General features: G+C 37.4%; 1 protein-coding gene and 1 pseudogene across 1 annotated transcript; one reads left to right on the forward strand and one right to left on the reverse strand.

Moving 5' to 3' along the window:
* Positions 1-294: 294 nt before the first annotated feature.
* Positions 295-11,201, forward strand: LOC133261027 (olfactory receptor 52K1-like). The gene is made up of 4 exons (XM_061439623.1): positions 295-405; positions 486-632; positions 8,004-8,102; positions 10,227-11,201. Exons 1-4 carry the CDS (start codon positions 295-297, stop codon positions 11,199-11,201), a joined length of 1,332 nt encoding a protein of 443 aa, XP_061295607.1.
* A 7,087-nt stretch (positions 11,202-18,288) lies between these two features.
* LOC133261343 (olfactory receptor 52A1-like) lies at positions 18,289-19,237 on the reverse strand (annotated as a pseudogene).
* Between the last annotated feature and the right edge of the window lie 3,606 nt (positions 19,238-22,843).

The raw sequence follows: 22,843 nt of genomic DNA on the forward strand, positions 1-22,843 counted from the left end.
ATTTAAATTTGTAGTGATTATGCTACTGCTGACATTGAAAATGAAATTATTAAAAGGAATATAAATATTTTACTGGAAAAAATCAAATATTTGTTACTTTTCATTCCTTCACTTCTTGGCTTACAAAAAAAATGGAAATTACTCTAGAGGTGTAACTGAGCAGTACCTTGTGGGGCCTTCTGGGGTAGACCCTTCCCCCATATCCTCTACTTTAGATCCTCTCAGAAGTACCTAGATAACAGTATCTAATGCACATTTACTGAGTTGCTTTGCTGATGTTAAAACCCCCACCAAATGGAAGAAATTAACTACTTGACGACCACAGGCATTAGCCTCCAGACCTACCAGAGCCTGAGGACTGATAATGTTAACCCTTGTGACACTGCCCTGTTACCTCACCATCAGGTAATTAGAGAATTGCTCATGAGCTAACCAAAATCCCTGCAGCTCCTCTCCCTCACCTTGCCTTTAAAAATCGTCTGCAGAAACCCACTGGGGAGTTTTGGACGTTAACTATCCCAGACTCCTGTTTGGTGCCCTACAATAAGTGCTTTCTTCACCACAACCTGGTGTCTGTAGATTGGCTTTACTGCTTGTGTGTAAGCGGACTAGAGTTTGGTTTGGTAACAGAGGTACTTAGAGTTACATGCTAAACTTCCTTGACCTGGTTTCTCTGTGTGATTTACTACTCCTAAAGTATTATTTGTACTTTTTTTCTTTTCTCACTATTTGCCATCTCTTTAGTCTCAGAGCTTCATAGAGGTTAACATCCAGGTTCTCCATTCCTCCTTGACTCTATTAAATGCCATTGTTTAAGCTTTTATCATTTCTATTATAACATTTCAACAGTTTCTACTGATATCTTCAAGGAACTAACTTTTGATTACTATGTTCAGTACATTCTCTACATTGAGACCATAGTTATCCTCCTAACAATTTAAAACAAGCGAGTAATTGTGTCAGACCCATGGAAGCTCCAGGATGGCAAAGCAGAGCTTTATGAATTACCTTTTCTACTGTTTCTCTTATCCTTCTTATATATCATGTATACTCTTTATACTGTTCATTAAAATTCTCACTTTTATTCAAACAGTAGTTTTCGTCATATCTTTGTGTTTTTGTTTAGAATGTTTTTCTCTGTTCCATCCTCTTTCTTACCTGGAGAGGATTCAGTTATCCTTCAAGATACAGCTTGTGTTTAAAGTCCTCAGAAAGATTGTTTCCTTGACTCAAACTAAACAGAAATTCTTCCTGTCATTATTGTAAAAAATGAAATGATATGTTGTACTTTTGCCACTTCAACTTACAGTATAGTTAGAGGTTAAATGCATTGACTCTAGAATGAGAGGGCCTGGGTTCATGTTTCAGCTTTACCACTTGCTGTCTTCGTGTACCCAGACACTTTGATAAAACTTTCTGGGCTTTGTTTTCATAATAAAACAGGGATCATGACATTGTCTTCTCCATAAAGTTTTAAGGATTGAATGAGAGAAAGCATGTAAGATACACTAAATAGTACCACACAGTAAGCTTTTAATAAACATACATTAGTTAACATTGTGGATTATACAGACATGTATAATTTTTGTATATTGAATGCCTGACTTTGTGAGACATATATGTCTCATTTAAATATATGTATATATACATACACACACACACACACACACACACACACACACACACATACATACACACATGCTTCCCTAATGGCTTAGTGGTAAAAATACTGGAGATGTGGGTTCACTTCCTGGATCAGGAAGATCGCTTGGAGAAGGAAATGGCAACCCACTCCAGTATTCTTGCCTGGGAAATCCCATGGACAGGAGCCTAGTGGGCTACAGTTCATAGGGTTGTAAAAGAGTCTGACACAATTTAGCAACTAAAACAACTGCAATAAATATATATATATAATATATATTATTAATATTTTATTAATATTTATATAATGTTAATATATATTTACATGTTTGCACACACATATATGTAATTCAAATTATATAATTATCACCATAATCATCAGAATGTTAGTCTGATTTCACAAATGAGTAATTTAGACTTAGAGAGATTAAGTAATTTTCTCAACATCACCTGTTGATAAAGTGGTGAAGTATATATTTTTTAAAAAATGAAAGTAGTTAATCCCATGGTTAAAGACTATCCTTTATTTACTTTTATCTCTAACACCTCTCAGTGTCCTATGAACATGTGTGTTCAATGAATGCTGCTTTATCAATGAAGCCATAAGGTGTGGAATTCACTTGTCATGTTTCAGAGCTCCTAGTTTTGTAATAGTTATAATTAAAGTACTGAATTAAAAATATAAAGATAAGTTTTAATGATATTTTTGTAAAATAATGGAGAAAAATTCAATGACAAAGGAATCTCTCCCAGGCTTAAGAGAATCTCTAGGGAAATTTAATCTTTAAGAATGTTTGTGATTATGTTGGATGTTTCCAGAAAGTAAATTTTAAAGTCTTGACCTTCAAGTTGTATTTTTTTAATTAAATTTTGTAGTATAATGGATCATTGAATCTAATTAAAAAACATTTCCTGACAAGGTAATATATTTCTTATATGTTAAACAAGATTGTTTATGTGTTAGATTGGGAAATATGAACTAAGCATTTAGCTTTTATCGGTTATCTATCAATGGCTCTCAAATTGCAGATGATCAACAATAATTGAAGAGGAAAGGAACAGGCCGAACTGACTCTATCTTGAAAAAGAAGGAAATTCCATTTTGCACTTTCAGTGAACTTTGGACTACATGCCTAGTAGCCATGGGGATGGCATACCTATGGCCAATCTGGCCTCCTGGACTGATCAACACCAGATTCCATACCAAGATTTCCTGTCGCCAAAAAGAATGTGATAATCTCCTATATAGTCAATCACCTTTATAATCTTTATGGCTCCCATTGGCATAGGCTACAATATATAACCAGCTGACCCTTCTGATTATGAATCATGGCTGTAACCTGATTGAATCTCCCTTTAACACTTTCCAGCCTAGGTTTAAGGAATTTGGGAATGTGGGCTTGTGCAGTACACTTAAGCTATATAAGATTTTCACAAAAGTCAGTCAGGGTCCCTGGCTAAAGAGGAAACTCTGCCTTGGACCCACCGGTATAATAAACTGTACTCCACTGTCCACACTGTCCTTCTGAGTGAGTTTGTTTCCTGGGGCGTGTGTCTATAAGATAATAACAACCACACAATTATACAGCCAGGATCCCTGCATTAAATTCTAGTCAATGGGGAGAAGATATACAGCTTATTCATATATTCATACAACAAAAGAATATTTATGGAGTGGCTAAAATGTGCCAGGTTGTGATAGATTCTAATGAGAGGTGAGCAAAAAAGAAATCCATGTGTCAGGGAGTTTATATTCTGGTTGAGGTGACATGACTTAAGTAGGTAATGTTCAAATGCATAGCTACATTGGATACCAAGTGCTATCAAGTAGAAACATGGATTTTTATAAAGGCAACTAACATCAGTTTTGTTCTGGCCTAGGGGAATCAAGGAAAGTTTCCTTTAACAAGACATTTATGTGAGTGTTGAATGGGAGATAACTAGCTGAGGGAAGCAAGAGAAAATGTTGGGGTGGTGTTAAAGAGAGAGAGAACAGTATATGTGAACATGTGTGGATTTAAGGTAGACTTTAAGATAAATATTTAGATAGGCAAAGTCATCTTACATTTGAATAACTGAAGGAGGTCCATTCATGGGATGCAGTACAGAGTGGAATGAAGAGTGCTGAGGACAGCTAAGAGAGTTGCATGAGAGCATGGGGTAGGCATGCTGAGAATTCACAATTTTATCCTAAAAACAAAAGGAAGACAATGGAAATTTTATGCACGGGAGTGACATAATCAGGTTTGTATTTTAAAATGATCATTGTGGCTGCAATGAAGAAAGTGGGTTAAGACAGAGTAGGAGGAATGACTAGAGAAAAACTTTTAGGAGGTTATAAAGTTTTCAAGGACAATATGATGATAACTTGATCCATGTTGATGGTCATTGCCGGGGTCCAGCCCCAGCTGATCCAGGGTATTCGAAGGAGAGATGGCTTCGGCGACTATTTATTTATTTATTCATCAAAGATGTAAAGAGTAATAGAATGAGGATAGCTCAGTAGGAAAATTCAGTGGAGAAAAGAAGCTGAGTAGCTTGGTTTACGCAGAAAATCAATATAACCCGTGACACCAGGTTAGCTCTGACCATGGAGGCTGCAGGCGCCCTCTCGAATAGCAGAAGGTGCCCCACCTTAGACACCTTCTCGAGAGGGTCTTAGAAGCCCAGGCAAATAAATGGTCGCAGAGGATATCCGCGCTCCAGATGGAGACTCAGCTGGAAATTGAGGGGAAGAATGACATGGGGAGACCAAGCTTTGGTGAGCGAGGCCCGTAGCTTTATTTTCAACAGGGGCTTATATACCCTAAGTTACACATAGAGGATAATAGGGGATGCAAAGTCAGCAGTCTTTGATCCTTATCAAAAACCAGGGTTTCTTTCCTGCAAATCTATCGTATACAAATGGTTTAGGTGATTTACATCATCTTCTGGCCAGAAGGCCTATTAACATTTTATGACTCTTGATATAGACTTATCAACCGTAAGACTTATTTTCTCTATGAGTAATTATTTTAAGGTTTGGCGCCATCTTCCAAAGATAAAATTGCATTCCTATAGGGTGGATGTGTAATGGGTTTACAACAAAGGAAAGAATTTATTACCTTAAGGGTCTAAAGTTACTAACACCAAGGCCACTACTTATTTTTTCTACATACCAACTATATTAATTAATATACATTCAAGGATACAATTCAGGAGATGTGAAAACTTGGCAACAAGCATTGGCTCATCAGTGAAATCTTTTACTAGTTTTATTCTGACAGTTTCTAACTCTCTGAGAGGCTCTAAGCTATTTGAATATCTTAAGCTTCCCATGCCTCGAGGCTGGGAGACTGTAAACAATTGTATGCATAGCTGTAGGAGTCTGGGTAAAATTGTCAGGTGAGTTAGAGAGCCATCTGAGGGGTTTGGATTTAAACACTCCTAGTTGCCCAGGAACTTTATTAATTGGAGCTGTAAGTTAACTCTTTGACAGAGAGAGCAAGATGGTGGTGGGGGACAGCCCCCAGTAAAGTCAGAGGTGAGAGCACAAAGCAATAAAGTAGGCAGACTCTGGTTTTTGGGGGGTAGATGCTCGAGAATATCCAGGGGGACTCCTGAGGCTTGATCCTGCCTTTGCGTATGCCGAGCCTCCTTCCTCATGACCTTTGTCACGAGTGGAATGCCTCACCGGCTCCCGGCAGGTCATCATGATGAAAAGAATTAAATTGATTTGAGTACCCTGAATATACATTAGGACTTGGCTTGATGAACACTTTGACAAGCTCACACATTTTATGACCGTTGCTTACCCTAAGCCTAAAGTTTGGAGTGGATGATTGATGAAGAACCTTTGTGTATTTATGTGTCTTTGTGTGTGTGTGTGTGTGGTGCATTAACTGATTTAAAAAATATTTGAAGACTTATACAATTTGCCAGGCAGTGGGGAAATAGTGAACAAACAGTGCCCCAGTCATTGTCTCCAGGATATTTACATTTGACTACATCCTGCAAAAAAATAGTTGTTAGCAATTTCTTCCGCTTTTATATTTACTCTCAAGTTGAGCTTTTGACTTCTGCCAAGAGTTTTTCTGAAACTCAGTCTCTCCTAAACCTAGAATTATGCATTTTTTTAAAATAAAGCTCATCTCTTTCTTCTACTTGAATCTCACTTCTCTGTTATTTTTCTTTTTACGTGTCTCATTTACCAAACAATGGTCTTAATTTAGTCAATTAAATATTTTATTTACTGCATACTTTTTTGCCAGCTTTTTATGGATCCTTTTTGTATCTAGGGAATCAAAACTTCTCATTTCACTTTCAGTTTTGTCTGTGGAGGTCCCAGTGCCACTGGAAATTAAAATGATTTAAACTGTTGGTTTTGAAGCAAGCCATAGCAGTTTATATATAATTATAGTTGCATTTGGCCCTGCCTGTTGTTGCCCCAGGTGTTCTTTAATTTTCATTCTAAATAATTCTTCAATCCTTACTCCTCCCTGGGCTTCCTAAACCATACCATACCACATGCCACAACACATCAGCAATTAGTTTTACAGTGCTCCTGAACAATTCTTATCCATTTGTACTCTCCTCACTAATTGGCTCTAGGATTTGTTCTCCAGAATAGCAAAGCTAAATAATGTCCCTTGCTTAACAGAGAGACCACTAAGGACTCAGGAGGGCCAGGACAAACCAGCATAAATCTGCCTCTAGCTCAGATGGTCGTCTTGTTCTGGACATCAACAGATCTTCCTCACACCTCAAGAGGACAGTGGCTTTGCTGGTCCCAGTCCCCCTGTGACCAAATTCTCAACCATCTACAGGTACTATGCTAGGAAAAGAGAGAAAAACGGGGCGGGAAAAGAGTACAAAGTCCTGAGATGCACAAAGTCATATAGGATAAAGAGATTCTCAAATCTTTTCATCTAAATACCATAGTCACTAACCCTTGTACAGTTAAGATTGAGATCTGTAATCTTTAGATTGCCCAGTGACATTCATTAGAAAATAATAAGTACTATCTTCCTAATTTTTAAATCTAAATTTATGCTTCCTTTACTCAGATTAATATTTATATAGTTGTTGCTGGCAGTACTTAAAGCTCAAATAATATCCTAATGCCACCACCACATGGATAATTTTTATTTATACTATTCCTGATAGATGAGCATTTAAATTCTACCTGAAAACTCCTGTTGATAGTGAGCTTCTAATTTCACAGGGCTGTCTTTTCTTTTGAGTTTGTGGTAGGTTTCTTTCTCCTACTGAACTAAAACGCACCTTTAAAAATATTTTAGCCTTCTTTATTTGGCCAGGTATCTATGTCTGGTGACACCAAATATATATTTTTCCCCATAGCAGGTAATGAATCAAAAAATCATGGGGGACTATACTCAGTATTTTATAATAATCTATAAGGAACTCACTTATAAGGAACAGGAATATGTAAAAATGGAAATATATATATATATATATAAAACTGAATCACTTTGCTGTACACCTGAAACTAAACAATATAAATCAACTATACTTCAATTTTATTTATTTTTTTTTAGATTAAATGAACTGATACTTTTATCTTTATTTTTTTTGTCTGTAAAGTTGTTTTTTTTTTTAATTTTATTTTATTTTTAAATTTTACATAATTGTATTAGTTTTGCCAAATATCAAAATGAATCTGCCACAGGTATACATGTGTTCCCCATCCTGAACCCTCCTCCCTCCTCCCTCCCCATAGCATACCTCCGGGTCGTCCCAGTGCACTAGCCCCAAGCATCCAGTATCGTGCATCGAACCTGGACTGGCAACTCGTTTCTTACATGATATTTTACATGTTTCAATGCCATTCTCCCAAATCTTCCCACCCTCTCCCTCTCCCACAGAGTCCATAAGACTGTTCTATACATCAGTGTCTCTTTTGCTGTCTCATACACCAGGTTATTGTTACCATCTTTCTAAATTCCATATATATGCATTAGTATACTGTATTTATGTTTTTCCTTCTGGCTTACTTCACTCTGTATAATAGCTATACTTCAATTTTAAAAAAGACAAACTCTTTAATATCATTTTGCTTAGAAAATGTATGTTTCAATTTTTTTCTCTGTGTATTTTTAAAACCACCAATGCACTTTCAAAAGATGTTTTTCAATAACACTGAGTAGAGACATAGAATGCACAGTTCTTATTTTGAACACATTGAACCTGACAGATTTATGAAAAGTTGTTAGAGGAGACTACTTTGGGGCAGTTCTAAGAAATATTTAATGCTGACCTCAGTGGCCATGAGCAAAATGAAAACTTTCAAATTACCTTCTCTTGGATGCTGATAAATTGACATGGTGCTTAAAGTACACTGTCTTTTCTATTATCACCGCCAGGTTTCTGGGTTCTGGTTTTCTAGTGTACTCAAGCCCTCAGATGAGGTCTCCTATTGTATTAGAGATGGATTGCTGAGATCAGGAAGAAATGACTTTCCGGTAAGGATCCATAAAGTACTGATTAAAGGTTATTTATGGAAACACACGATGGTAGAAAAGTACAGAGGTTGAATGTAAGTTTATGGCCCTTCCAACCTTTTCTAAAACGCTTTTTTAGAAAGATGGCTTGGAAATGGGATTTTACAGGCTGCCAAATTATTTGTACTTTGTTAGAACGTAGTGATAATAGCTATGGTAAAATAATACACATCTAAGGGGGAAAAAGATTAAGGATAAAATTACATATTTTATCAGGGCCATCATGTAGTCCTTCTTATGGTATCTGTTCAAGACTAGTTATTATCCTTATAATAGTTATTATCCTCATAAACACAAAGCAAAAAGGACTTTATTTTTGGCACATCTCACTTAATCTTTGTACTTTATTAAAAAAGAAGAAAATTGCATTTGTAGAGCACAGAAACATTAAAAGAATTAGGCCAGAAACATTGTACATTTTATACAATGTTGGGATTTAATGATGTATTTAATTCTCACAGAAGTTTTGCAAGGTAAAGCTCATCTCATTTTTGAGATGAGGAAAGAGGCTCACAGCCTTGGACACTTTATGGTCAAGTCACATAGAATTAGTGGCAGGGTTGAAATTGTATCACAGCCGCGTTATCTAAAGACCGTATTATTTTTACTATACCAAGTTACCTGCTAGGAGACCTGCCTGCCATTTGGCTGTGGCTTGCCTTTTACCAAAGGTGGTTGATACATGAAATACTTAGATCTTCATAACTCAATTTATGATGTATAAAAGCTGTGTACTTTTTGCCACTGTGTTTTGGGATCCTAAGTATTTAGAGTAAAGTAATTGGCAAAAAGACAAATAATCGAAGTTTGTGAAAACAAAAAAAGGACACAGTGTTAATATTACTGTACTTTTTTATTGTGGTATAGTTGTTCTACCATGTTGTGTTGGCTTCTACTGTGCCTCAGTGTGTATCAGTTATATGTGTACATGGGCTTCCCTGATAGCTCAGTTAGTAAAAAATTGACCTGCAGTGCAGGAGACCTCAGTTCAATTCCTGGGTCGGAAAGATCTGCTGCAGAAGGAATAGACTACCCACTCCAGTATGCTGGCTTGGAGAATTTCATGGACTGTATATATACATATATCCCTTCCTCTAGAGCCTCCTTCCCACTCCCCCTTGCCATGTACTTTTATTTTTTAAAGCAACTTTGTGTTATGTTTTCTCATCTCTGTATTTTAAGCATCTGTTGAAGCTTCTATTTTTTCTGTGATTGCCTTTTATAAATATTATATAATTGGAATATTTCTAATAAAATGTGAAGTCCAGACCTTAATAGTGAAATTTAGTATTTTATGGTCTTTAACCTATAGCTGTCATCAAATAATTTGTAAATATGTATTTCTATTTGTTATGTATATTAACATATTTAACAAATATGATCTTATTTATATAGAAATATGTTACCATTAACTTCTAAATTATGGTTGCTATACAAAAACACATGAATATATATATATAAAATTTTAATATGAAATTATTATCTATTGAGGTATTTTTGACTCTACCTTTGTCCTTCAAAATATCAGTTATTCCTCCAGAAAACCATATTTTTCACATGTAAGATCAGCAAATTTCCTAGGTTATTGGTCAAAATAAAGAAAAAAAACACTCCAGAGAATTCTGAAGCACGAAGCCCAGTCTCAAGAAATGAGGACCTTCGGATGATGATATTCAACTTCGTGAGTGAAAACCATGCTTTCTAGCTCATCCACATCCCCATGTCATGCCTGTAATGAATATATTGGGTCTCCTTTCAGGTCCTGTTCTCTGAGGAGAAAAAAAAAAACCAAAAAACTCTCCTACAAGTTTATATACATTGAATATTAAACAGGATCAAGTCAACAGGAGAATTTACACAGCAGAGTTGGTATGTTTTTATTGAGAATTTTTCCCTGAGACTGCTTCTCTCTCCTGCAGAGAAAGTAACTGAGAATTATCTCCCTCCTTAACTCCATTAGCTGCAACATTTATTTGTTCACTAGTTGGTAAATTTTGCTAATCGCCATAAACTACTATAGTACCCAGCATTTTAGCTTCAAATGATGCAGTGATTTCAAAATGTCCCTCCTTTCTTTCTCTCTAGGAATCAGACCTTGAGGAGGTCTGGAGAGGGATGTCCTCTTGCAACAACTCCATCCCTCAGCCCTTGATATTTGTCCTGGCTGGAATTCCTGGCCTGGAATCTTCCCATGTCTGGTTCTCTGTGCCTTTTTTCTTGGTGTTTGTTGTTGCTGTCATTGGCAATGCCACCATTTTATGTATCATCAGGGTGGAGAAGAGTCTTCACGAGCCCATGTTTCTCCTCTTGGCCATGCTGTCAGTTGTTGACCTGTCTCTTGTCAGTGTCACTGTGCCCCGCATGCTGGGCATCTTCTGGATGAATGCCAAGGAAATCAGCTTTAATGCCTGCCTCACACAGATGTTTTTCATCCCATCATTTTATGTCATGGAGTCTGGGGTCCTTCTGGCTATGGCTTTTGACAGATTTGTGGCTATCTGGCACCCTCTGAGATATACAACTGTCCTTAGTAACAGCCTGCTTGTGAAGATGGCACTGGCTGTCCTGGCAAGGGCAGTGGCAGTGCTGACCCCAGCACCCATCCTGGTGAAAAGACTGGAAAGCTTCCAAACTCACATCATTGCGTACTCATACTGTGCCTACATGGCTGTGGTGCAAATAGCCTGTGGAGACCTCTCTGACCACATTGTCTATGGCCTTATGGTTATTGTAGCATCTGTGGGATTTGATCTGTTTTTTATCATTCTGTCATATGGGCTGATCCTTCATGCTGTCTTTCGGATACCCTCTTGGGAGGCACGGGGCAAAGCTTTCAGCACATGTGGCTCTCATCTTTGTGTCATTGCTCTCTTTTATTCCCCTGTTATCTTTTCTGTCTTGGCCCAGATTTTATGCTATCGTATGGCTCCCCACCTACAGATTATCATTGACAATCTCTACTTCTTGGTGCCTCCCATGATCAACCCTTTGATTTATGGGGCTCGGACCAAGCAAATGCGGGAGTGGGTGCTACGAATCTTCCATTGTGAAGGAGATTGATGTTCGTACCTATAGAGCTGGAAATCATGTTACGTTGTAGGTAGAGATAATTCCTGTCAGAATTGGGCTTAGTAAGGCAAAGTATAAACCAAGGCAAGAGAAGGACTTGGTCAGTGTGGGAATGTAGAGGGGCATGTCCTTTCCATCAAGATGTAGTTGTTATGAAACCTTCATGACAAGCAATCCTTCATAAATGCTTATGTGTAATAAAACAGGAGAACATTTTGTAATTAATTTTATTGTTTATCTACTTTCATCACATAACATAAATTGGAAAATTTTTTTCAAATGAGGTAAACTGAATTTAGGCATGTATCTTAAAACCTGTGGATAAAAACAATTATCCAAAGTTTTTGTTGATATAATGATTTTTCTTCCACATTTATGTTTCAGATATTTCAACAACAGAATTATATATTATTGAAAATAACCCTAATTGAAATAAACATGTATAAGTATCCATGACCATATCAATAAATACTGAGCCCCTTTTTTTGTCTGAAAGGTTTTAATAGAGAAGTGTAATCCTTAGAGAGTTACTCAGTGTCAGAACATAGCACCAATATACAGTAGATTGGACTTGATAGGTAAGATTTTACAAATGGAAAAAAAAAAAAAGACAGCCTTAGTTTTTTTTTTAGTAACCTCCATTTCCATACTGTTTTTCATAGTGTTCCACCAATTTACAATCCCACCAGCAGTGTATGAGGGTTATCTTTTCTTCATATCCTCACCAACACTTATTATCTCTTGCCTTTTTGATAATAGACATTCTGATTGGTATGAGGTAGTGTCTCTCATTATGGTTTTGACTCATATTCCCCATAGAATTAGTGATGCTGAACATCTTTTCATGTGCGTGTTGGCGATCTGCCATGTGGTCCAGCCATTCCAGGTATTTATCATAGAAATATGAAAATGCTAATTAAAAGCTGCATATGCATCACATGTTCATCACAGCATTATTTACAATAACCAAGACATGGAAGCAGCCTAAGTGTCTATCAACAGATGAATGGATAAAGATATGGTGTGTATATATATATATATATATATATATATGCATACACATGTACACACACACCTATAATCAAACACTTTTCAGTTAAAAAAAAAGGTGAAATCCTTTTATTTGTGACAACATGGATGGATCTTGAAGGTATTATGCTCAGCGAAATAAGGCAAAGAAAAAAAGAAAAATATCATATTGTTTCATTCATATGAGGAATATAGATGAATAAATGAGTAAATAAAATGAAAACAAAAACAAACAGAAATACAGAGAACAGAGTAGTGGTAACCAGAAGGAAGAAGGGTGGGTGAAGGGTGAAATGGGCAAAGGTCAACTGTATGATGACATGCAGAAAATAAGTATTAAGTGGTGAGCACACTGTAGTGTATACAGAACATGAAATATAATATTGTACATGCACATCTTATATAGTGTTATAAACCAACTTTTAAAGAACTCAAAGAAGCTATTTTTTTCTCTAGCTTCACTTTTTTCCTTCCACCTATCCAACCTCACAAGTTTTCACAAACCGGAACACCCAGATCTATGTCTTAAACCCTAAGTTATAGCTGTGTCCCAGAAAACATTGCAACAATGTTGTGAACCACTCTTCTCTTCATATGCACCTTAAAAGTAAGTCTTTCCAAAATAATTCCTTATCTCCTTGTCAGCTAGATTGTTCCTCTGTAGCCTTCACTTCTTTTGTTCTTTTGACCCGAGTTAAATACACAACCTTTGAATTACTTATTTCCTACCTTTTATCCAACCAATGACCAATATTTCTTTGCATATCTCCTTTGTCTTTTTTCTGTCTTATATTTTCATTACTTTCAATCTCTGTGCTACAAAATTCTAACTAACCTGCGTATATTCAATTTCTCTCATATTCAAAATTTTCATTGACTCTGCACCCACCTGGAGTCATCTTTTTCAAACAGACGTCTCATTTTGTCCAGTTAAAATCTTCAACAGCCTGTTGCTTAAGATAATGGCTTAACTCCATAGCATAGCATTCAAGTTCTACATGACTTGGTTTCAAACTCCATGCCAGGTGCTCTACTTTCACTAAATCACTGAACAGGCATCAGTCTAGCCAGACCTGACTCTTTATTTGTAAAGAAATAACACATTACTGCTGTTTTAGCTCATTCTCTAGCTACTTAGAAAGCATTTTCCTTGATCTTAGTCAAAATTCTTCCCACCTCAAGAGACTTTCTTCAGTTTGTTTTCCTTAATGCTTATCGTCAAACAATATGGCCTGTCTGTACTGCCAGTTTCTTTGGCGTTCAGTCATCTGTGATCTGTTCTATAGTTCAGTTTTAGTCTGCACTCTTTACCTTTATTTTTAATTAATTTATTTAATTGAAGGATAATTGCTTTACAATATTGTGATGGTTTTTGCCATATGTCAACAGGAATCAGCCGCAGGTATATATATGTCCCTCCCATCCTGAACTCACCTCCCTCCCCACCCTATCCCTCTTACATTGACATTTCTTTAAGGGCAATGGCATGCCCAGAAATTGAACTTTTCACGTCATGCAAACCAGTTCTAAACTCTTGTCTTAGCTTTTTAAAAAACATTATTAAACACCAATTCATAAGCCAAGGGACCTATACATGCAAATCATACCCATCTTCATACCTCTAATGTTTATAATATAGACACCCTCAAATCTGTTTAGAACAAATATCACATAGATGATATTTACTCACATAAGTATATACAAATAGACATGCTATTTCCTTCATATACAGCCTTGCAATCATCTTATTTGTTTATAAACTCTTTTTTTTCTGGAATATGATAACATATATATATTTGTATTCACCTATACACCTCACCTGAGATATGCATACATTCACAGGAACTTCTGTATGCACATATATCTGATGTACACACCAATTACATCATCAGTAGATATGCAAAATCACTATTAACTGCCTATCAAAGGTTTGATGTTATGGTCCCAAACATTTTTAGCATTGTCTCCAATGATTATTTTCAGTGCTTCCCACATCAATCTCATACATGTAGTCTACTCTCAGTTTTTGAATTTTTTTTTCCTATCGAGATTCCAAGGTAGTCAATACACCTTCACTTTATGTATACAGGAATTAATAGGAATTGATGAGAGAGCCAGGACACACCAACACATCTGTTCCTTTCCCAGACAACACACCTTATTCTGCACAACAGCAATTTTCTCCTCTCTCAATTTAAGAAATTAGGTTCTTGTCTGGCCCATGCTCCACTGTGAAAAAACTTAATCCATTCCAGGTAGTATACCAGAAAAAAAAAGTGGATTGGGAACAGGTATGGAATGGTAAGTTATATAGAAGAAAGAAGCACTTTTCTCTAACTAAATACCCCTCAAACCATCCATTTACAAAAAATAATTATAACCATTGTTGGAATCTGCCAATAATAACATTCTGTAGAATGTGATGTATTTCCACTCTGTATATTATGACAGACAGTGTCTTTAGAATTAATAAAAGTAAATTAATTGCTGGCAATCGTTTCTGATACTTTTGACTCAACCCAGCTAGTGGTAATACTTAAAGCTTCTGTGTTTTTCTTATATGGAGAGTTTAGTTCAGTTCAGTTCAGTCGCTTAATCGTGTCTAACTCTTTGCGACCCCATGAATCGTAGCATGCCAGGCCTCCCTGTCCATCACCAACTCCTGGAGTTGACCCAAACTCATGCCCATGGAGTCAGTGATGCTATCCAGCCATCTCATCTTCTGTAATCCCCTTCTCCTTCTTCCCTCAATCCCTCACAGCATCAGGGTCTTTTCCAAGGAGTCAACTCTTCGCATGAGGTGGCCAAAGTATTGGAGTTTCAGCTTTAGCATCAGTCCTTCCAATGAATATTCAGAATTGATTTCCTTTAGGATGGACTGGTTGGATCTCCTTGCAGTCCAAGGGACTCTCAAGAGTCTTCTCCAACATCACAGTTCAAAAGCATCAATTCTTCGGCACTCAGCTTTCTTCACAGTCCAACTCTCACATCCATACATGACCACTGGATAAACCATAGCCTTGACTAGATGAACCTTTGTTGGCAAAGTTAATGTCTCTGCTTTTGAATATGCTATCTAGGTTGGTCATAACTTTCCTTCCAAGGAATAAGCGTCTTTTAATTTCATGGCTGCAATCACCATCTGCAGTGATTTTGGAGCCCCCCAAAATAGTCTGACACTGTTTCCACTGTTTCCCCATCTATTTCCCATGAAGTGATGGGACCAGATGCCATGACCTTCGTTTTCTGAATGTTGAGCTTTAAGCCAACTTTTTAACTCTCCTCTTTCACTTTCATTAAGAGGCTTTTGAGTTCCTCTTCACTTTCTGCATAAGGGTGGTGTCATCTGCATATCTGAGGTTATTGATATTTCTCCCCGAAATCTTTGATTCCAGCTTGTGCTTCTTCCAGCCCAGCATTTCTCATAAAGTACTCTGCATAGAAATTAAATAAGTAGGGCACAATATACAGCCTTGACATACTCCTTTTCCTATGTGGAACCAGTTGGAGATTGTTAAATAAATATCCCATGTTTCTGGTCCCCCATGGGAACAATTTGTAGGTGTGTTTCTTGCATTTTTCCAGTATTCCTAGCAGGAAAAAGCTCTGGTAATCTACAGCAGTAATCTCAGTCATGATTACTTTATTAGCTTCTTCTCTTCACTGTCTTACTTGCTTCCTCTCTCACAAGATTTTTCATGTATCAATCCCCAGTTATACCACATACACTAAAATTCTAGCTTTGGTTTGCTTTGGGGAGAACTCTTGATAGGGCCATTCTAATGTCATACTTACCTGTTTATTGTTTGAGCCCATCATGAGGTAATAAAACTTTGATCTTTTATTCCTTCTCTAAGAAATAGTACAGGTCATTACCTTGATCAATATGAATAACTTCAGATATGCAGATGACACCACACTTATGGCAGAAAGTGAAGAAGAACTAAAGAACCTCTTGATGAAAGTGAAAGATGAGAGTGAAAAACTTGGCTTGAAACTCAACATTCAGAAAACTAAGATCATGGCATCTGGTCCCATCACTTCATGGCAAAGAGATGGGGAAACAGTGGAAACAATGACAGACTTTATCCTTTTGGGCTCCAAAATCACTGCAGATGGTGACTTCAGCCATGAAATTAAAGACGCTTGTTCCTTGGAAGAAAAGTTATGACCAACATAGACAACATATTAAAAAACAAAGAAATTACTTTGCCAACATAGGTCCATATCGTCAAAGCTATGGTTTTTCCAGTAGTTATGTATGGATAGGAGAGTTGGGCTATAAAGAAAGCTGAGCACCAAAGAATTTATGCTTTTGAACTGTGGTGTTGGAGAAGACTCTTGAGAGTCCCTTGGACTGCAAGGAGATCCAACCAGTCCATCCTAAAGGAAATCAGTTATGAATATACATTGGAAGGATGATGCTGAAGCTGAAACTCCAATACTTTGGCCACTGATACAAAGAACTGAATCATTGGAAAAGACCCTAATGCTGGGAAAGATTGAAGACGGGAGCAGAAGGGGATGACAGAGGATGAGATGGTCAGATGGTATCACTGACTCAATGGACATGAGTTTGAGTAAACTCCAGGAGTTAGTGATGGACAGAGAGCCCTGGTGTGCTGCAGTCCATGGGGTCGCAAAGAGTCAGACATGAGTGAGCAACTGAACTGAACTTACTTGGTCATCAAGGGGAAAGAGACAAACAGCTGTGGTCGATGACAAACCTGAGCTAAGATTTATTGGTGTTCATGTGGTGGCATGTATGCTCTCAAGCTGTAGACACTGGACAGGAAGATCTGATGTGAAAATGAGACTAAGGGAGAGATGGCTTAAACATCAGAGTATTAGGTTTTTTTGTAATATTTTTTGAGCTGTATGGATAAAAAGAGTGGGGAAAAAAGAACCTGTTCCATGTGCATCATCAGAGAACTGGCTCAGATTAATGGACAGTATCTCAAAATTTGTCAGGGTCTCCTAATGACCTTTTGTAAAAAAATAAGTTCATAGTGAGTTGCAACAATACAGACAGAAAATGAACTCCTTCTAAAGCCATGACAAGCAATGCTAGTCAATAGGAACTTTGAAAAGAGGAATTGTTCACCTACCCAATACAAAAGACTGTGTTTGGGCTATTAAATGTTGTCAAGGATCATATTACTTGGATATTAATACATAACTTCATAATGCAGAATGATTTGTATAATTTTGATCACTCCTGAGGGGCTTCCCTAGTAGCTCAGCTGGTAAAGAATCCACCTGCATTGCGGGAGACCTGGGTTTGATCCCTGGGTTGGGAAGATCCCCTGGAGAAGGGAATGGCTACCCACTTCAGTATTCTGGCCTGAAGAACTGGTGAAGGCATATTTGATTCTGCTTTTCATGAATCAAATGCTCAAGGAAGTTCGATTCACACATATCTGCACATACTCCTACATAACTACCTGAGTTATAGTGTTTTAAAAACTAAGTTATGTTTAACACAATTTCATCATTTTAAATGAAACATTATTCAAATCTCACATTTGCCATGACTGTCTATATGAGATCCTCTCTGATTCCCTAAAAAAATATAAAGTAGTTGCTTCTCACATGTGAACTGAAATCTTTTGTTCTTGTCTTAACATAACTTAAGTAAAATTAAATTAGATTTATTCTTTTTAAATAATGGATATATCTGGGTCAATCTTGCACATCCAAATGATAAACTGCCTGTTGATATTACAGGAAGATACAAGGAATCTCATGTCTTGTTTCCTTGTAAACAATAAAAGAAAGGGAAAAAAAGAGAAAAGAATGATGGAAGGAAGGCAAAAAGATAAAGGAAGAAAGGAAGGGAGAGATGAAGGGTTGATAAGAAGTTATGAGATACATATATTTTTTTCACCTAAGTTTATCTCATAGTCTGATTGTTCCTGTTTTGGGAATATGCATTCTTTAGTGGAGATCATTATGATGTAAAAATCTCATCAAAATAGACATGGTACAAGAAGTTTTCATCTTAAACCTAAAAATATATTTTTTCCTGTGTAATATTATTTTTGGATTACTACCGGGAGTCATGCTTCATAATACAAATCTGAGCAACTCGTTTGCGGATCTCCATGGTCTTCATACCATAGACAATGGGGTTTAGGGCAGGGGGAACAAGCAGATAGATGGTAGATAAGAATATATGAGTATAGGGTGATACATGTCCAAAACGGTGGCTGAAGAAGGGAAAAAAAAGCAAGGATATAAAACTCTAGGAAGATGACAATATGGGAAGTGCAGGTATTGAATGCTTTGAGTCGTGCCTCTTTCTGAGGAAGATGAGAAACAGCTCGAAAAATAAGAATGTAGGAAATGAAGACAAAAATCAGGTCAAAACCCAGAATTGCAAAGGCCACAAAAAGCCCATATGATTTGTTAATGTGGGCATCTTCCGCAGCCAACTTGACCACAGCCATGTGCTCACAGTAGGAATGGGCAATAACCACCGATTGGAAAATTTGCAGTCGTTTTAGTAGAATGGGTAAAATCCCAACAAGCACTGTTGTCCGAATCGCCACCATCAGTACCATCTGGACTAGAAAGAGAGGTGTGAGGATGGATGCATGCCTCAAAGGATCACAGATGGCAATATAGCGGTCAAAGGCCATGGCTAACAGTATGCCAGATTCCATGCCCTGCAAAGCGTGGATGAAGAAGAGTTGGGTGAGGCAAGCATCAAAAGCCATGGAATAGGAGCCAAACCAGAAGATAGCTAACATTTTGGGAGCAATGGCTACACAGAGTCCTAGGTCAGTGGCTGCCAACACTGCCAAGAGGATGTACATGGGTTGGTGAAGACTGCGTTCTGTTGCAATAATGATTATTAAAACAATGTTCCCCAGCAGAGCCACCAGGCACACACTAAAGAAGGGAAATCCAATCCAAAACTGTACATGCTCTAGTCCAGGGATCCCAATCAGGATCACTGTCTTCGGGTTCAGATATGACATGTTAGTAGATCCCATAAGGCTCATGAATCCTTTCCTCACCACTGATCCTGATACCTCTTCACAGACAAATTATGGATGGGAAGGAAGAAGGGGATTCTCTTTGTCATTCCTTGTAGATCATGAAAAAAATGGATGGAAATATGGACACATGGCATTAAATATTTGGGAATCAGCTTAAATCAGCATGATAATAGAATTCTTAAATACCTTTTCCAAATGCCAGTATGGATATTTACGCAAAAGGAAGATGAGTCCAGTGTTTCTCACCTAGAAATTGTAGAAGTCAAAATTATGATTCTAAAGGCATTGACCTTACTAGTTTTTAAAGTGGTCTCAGATTGTGCCACAGATGACAACATTAATTTTTTTGTCTATATCGACTTCTAAACCCCAGACATCTTTCAGATTAGGTGAAATTCCTCTGTGACAATTGAAGTCGTAGATTAGCTCCTCAAACTCATAGCCCCATCTACTTTGTTTGAAACTAGAATCTCCAGAAAGTGGCAGTTTTTCCCAGGTTTCACATTTACTCTGGTTTAGGAAGTAAAATTGGAGAAGGCAATGGCAACCCACTCCAGTACTCTTGCCTGAAGAATCCCATGGACAGAGGAGCCTGGAAGGCTGCAGTCCATGGGGTCGCTGAGGGTCAGACACGACTGAGCGACTTCACTTTCACTTTTCACTTCCATGCATTGGAGAAGGAAATGGCAACCCACTCCAGTGTTCTTTCCTAGAGAATCCCAGGGACCGCAGAGCCTGGTGGGCTGCCGTCTCTGGGGTCGCACAGAGTCAGTCAGACACAACTGAAGCGACTTAGCAGCCACAGTACCAGGAAGTAAAATATCTACTCACAAACCTTGGAATTGACTCTCAGGTGAGACAGTGAGGAGGTTTGTTCTCTCCAGAAAAAAATGGTTGCCCCATGTGCAGGTTCTTATCCAGGTTTTGGAATTTATATGGAAGTGGTGTCCTTTTATCAGTAGTGGAGGAAAACTTGAGTTACTGAAAAAATTCTGGCCCATTAGCTTCAAAATGGATGTGTAAGCAGACTGGGATAGAAGACGACGTAAATCCTTACAGATCTTAAAGAAAACAAAGTTGAGACGATAAATGAAAAGTCAGTTGAATAAAAGGCACCGTAAATTAGGATATGATGGTAACATAAAAATTGACCTATTGGGTAACCCCTGTAGCTTAAATATTTTAGTTATGATCATCTGTTTCAGATGTAAAAGGACAGAGTTGCCTGTGGGCCACTCTACTGTTTATAATGGATCTCAGCCTAACCTAGATGTTTTCTGTCATTTTAGTATTTTCTGTTGGCAATGAAAATCATTTCTGATATTTTTGATCAAATTACCTTGCTTCACACCCAACCCAAACTTCTGTTATTTTTATAATTTCCCTCTTCTCTTTCTTTAGAAATCTACTCAAAAAACTTAAGGCGACTTTATATACTCTTTTTTCTTTTTCATTAATTATTATACAAACTTAAAATCATCCACAAGTTTTATTCTGTGTATGATTTTTGTCATAGGCAAATACACTGAATAGAGAATACCACTCTGAATGGGATTTTATATATTTTTATTTGATAGGAAACTAGAGGGATTACTGCTGTAATATACAAATATATTTATTTATACTTCATAAGTATAAGAATGTAACATGTGGTTTTTTATATATTATATACATACAATTTTATGTTTTATGTTTATGCATATTATGTTTTGACATCTTAAAAAAAACCTTTCCAGTTGGGGAGAGGCTGTCTCTGTCTGTCTGGGTGATAGCAAAATGCCTAGCCAGCAGCAAATCTTTGGTCTGCAAACTAACTAATCCATACTTCCTTTCTCTGGCCCACAAACTCCAGGAGGCAGTATTTTTCTGCCTTGAACATCCAGGGGCAACAGAGATCATCTCTATATTCAAAACCCACAAAAATTTTTCAAAGCAGCGAATCCTAACCTGTTCACCCTTCCCTGTCATGACTTCCCCATGGAAATCCCAATTAAAGCCTTTTTCTAAGCACCCAAGTTCTTCCCTGACCCCTACTTGCTCCTCCTGTCTTTTGCCTCCCACTTACTCTGATTACTCTCCATTTGGCTCTGCAAGACCTGCTATGCCTCTTGTCTCTATTAGGACCTATTAATATAATAACTTGGAGAAGGCAATGGCACCCCACTCCAATACTGTTCCCTGGAAAATCCCATGGACGGAGGAGCCTGGTAGGCTGCAGTCCATGGGGTTGCTATGAGTCAGACACGACTGAGCAACTTCACTTTCACTTTCTACTTTCATGCATTGGAGAAGGAAATGGCAACCCACTCCAGTGTTCTTGCCTGGAGAATCCCATGGGTGGAGAAGCCTGGTGGGCTGCAGTCCATGGGGTCGCACAGAGTCGGACACGACTGAAGCGACTTAGCAGCAGTAGCAGCAGCAGTATAATAACTATTGCTTTCCTGAGCCTGTCTCTTTTCTCTTGTGGCCACACCTGGTTGATTATCTCATAAAAATATAAAATATAATATGTAAAACATGGTATAGAAATTCAGAAATATGACATAGTATCTAAAATGCTGATTCTAACATTTACCTCAAGAGGAATCTTATCTAGTTCTTTAAGTTCACTCAACTATAAACAGAAATAATGTGCGTGAGTGCTAAGCACTTCAGTCATATCCAACTCTTTGTAACCCATGGACTGTAGCCACCAGGCTCCTCTGTCCATGGGATTCTCAAGGCAAGAATACTGGAGTGGATTGCCATGCCTTCCTCCAGGGGATCTTCCTGATCTAGGGATTGAACATGCATCTCTTAGGTCTCCTGCATTGGCAGGTGGCTTCTTTACCATTACCACCTTGGGAAGCCCAAATAGAAATAATAATATTGCTTAATTCATTGAATTAGTGGGAAGGCTAAATGAATTTATATATAATAATTCAACACCGAAGGGGGAGAAAATAAACACTTAGTCTCTGGTAGTTCATGCTGTCAGAACCTGTAGAGAACTTCTGTGTGACAGAGACAATTTACTGATTCTTGAGGAAGTGTAAAATTAAAATACACAAACAAGGAAACATTATAAATAAAGAATTGACTAAAATTTCGTGAGACAATAAATTTTCTGGAGCTGAATAACCTTCCTCAAGTCAGTCCATAAGATTGGACATTTATATAAGCAAGTAAAATGATCACAGTTACAATAGAAAAATTACTTCCCAATGATGTATAGAACTTGGTGGAGTCAATAAATTTCACATATTTAAATTGATGTTTCCACTTCATTGGAGAAATAATCATATCCTCCTTTAAATGATTCCAAGTAGATGGAAAACACATGATTAGGAAAACCAGTTTTCTAAAAAAGTTTATATTAAAAATGCTTCTAGGACAGCAAAGGCATGCATTCTATGCAATTTTCTCTCTATGATAATCAAAGCAGATGATGTTCATTCCTGATCTCTAAATGAAAGAGAAAGAAAAAGGAATAGGAAGATACCTTCAATGAAAGTAGTATAAAGTCTAAGAAACAAGAGTCAAAAATATGAGACTTTAATGCACCCAGATAAAGAGAAGACTGTATTTCAGGGGATAGGATATGAGCTGTAGTTACAATGA

This window comes from Bos javanicus, chromosome 15, assembly GCF_032452875.1.
Source record: "Bos javanicus breed banteng chromosome 15, ARS-OSU_banteng_1.0, whole genome shotgun sequence".
Taxonomy (NCBI): Eukaryota; Metazoa; Chordata; class Mammalia; order Artiodactyla; family Bovidae; genus Bos; species Bos javanicus.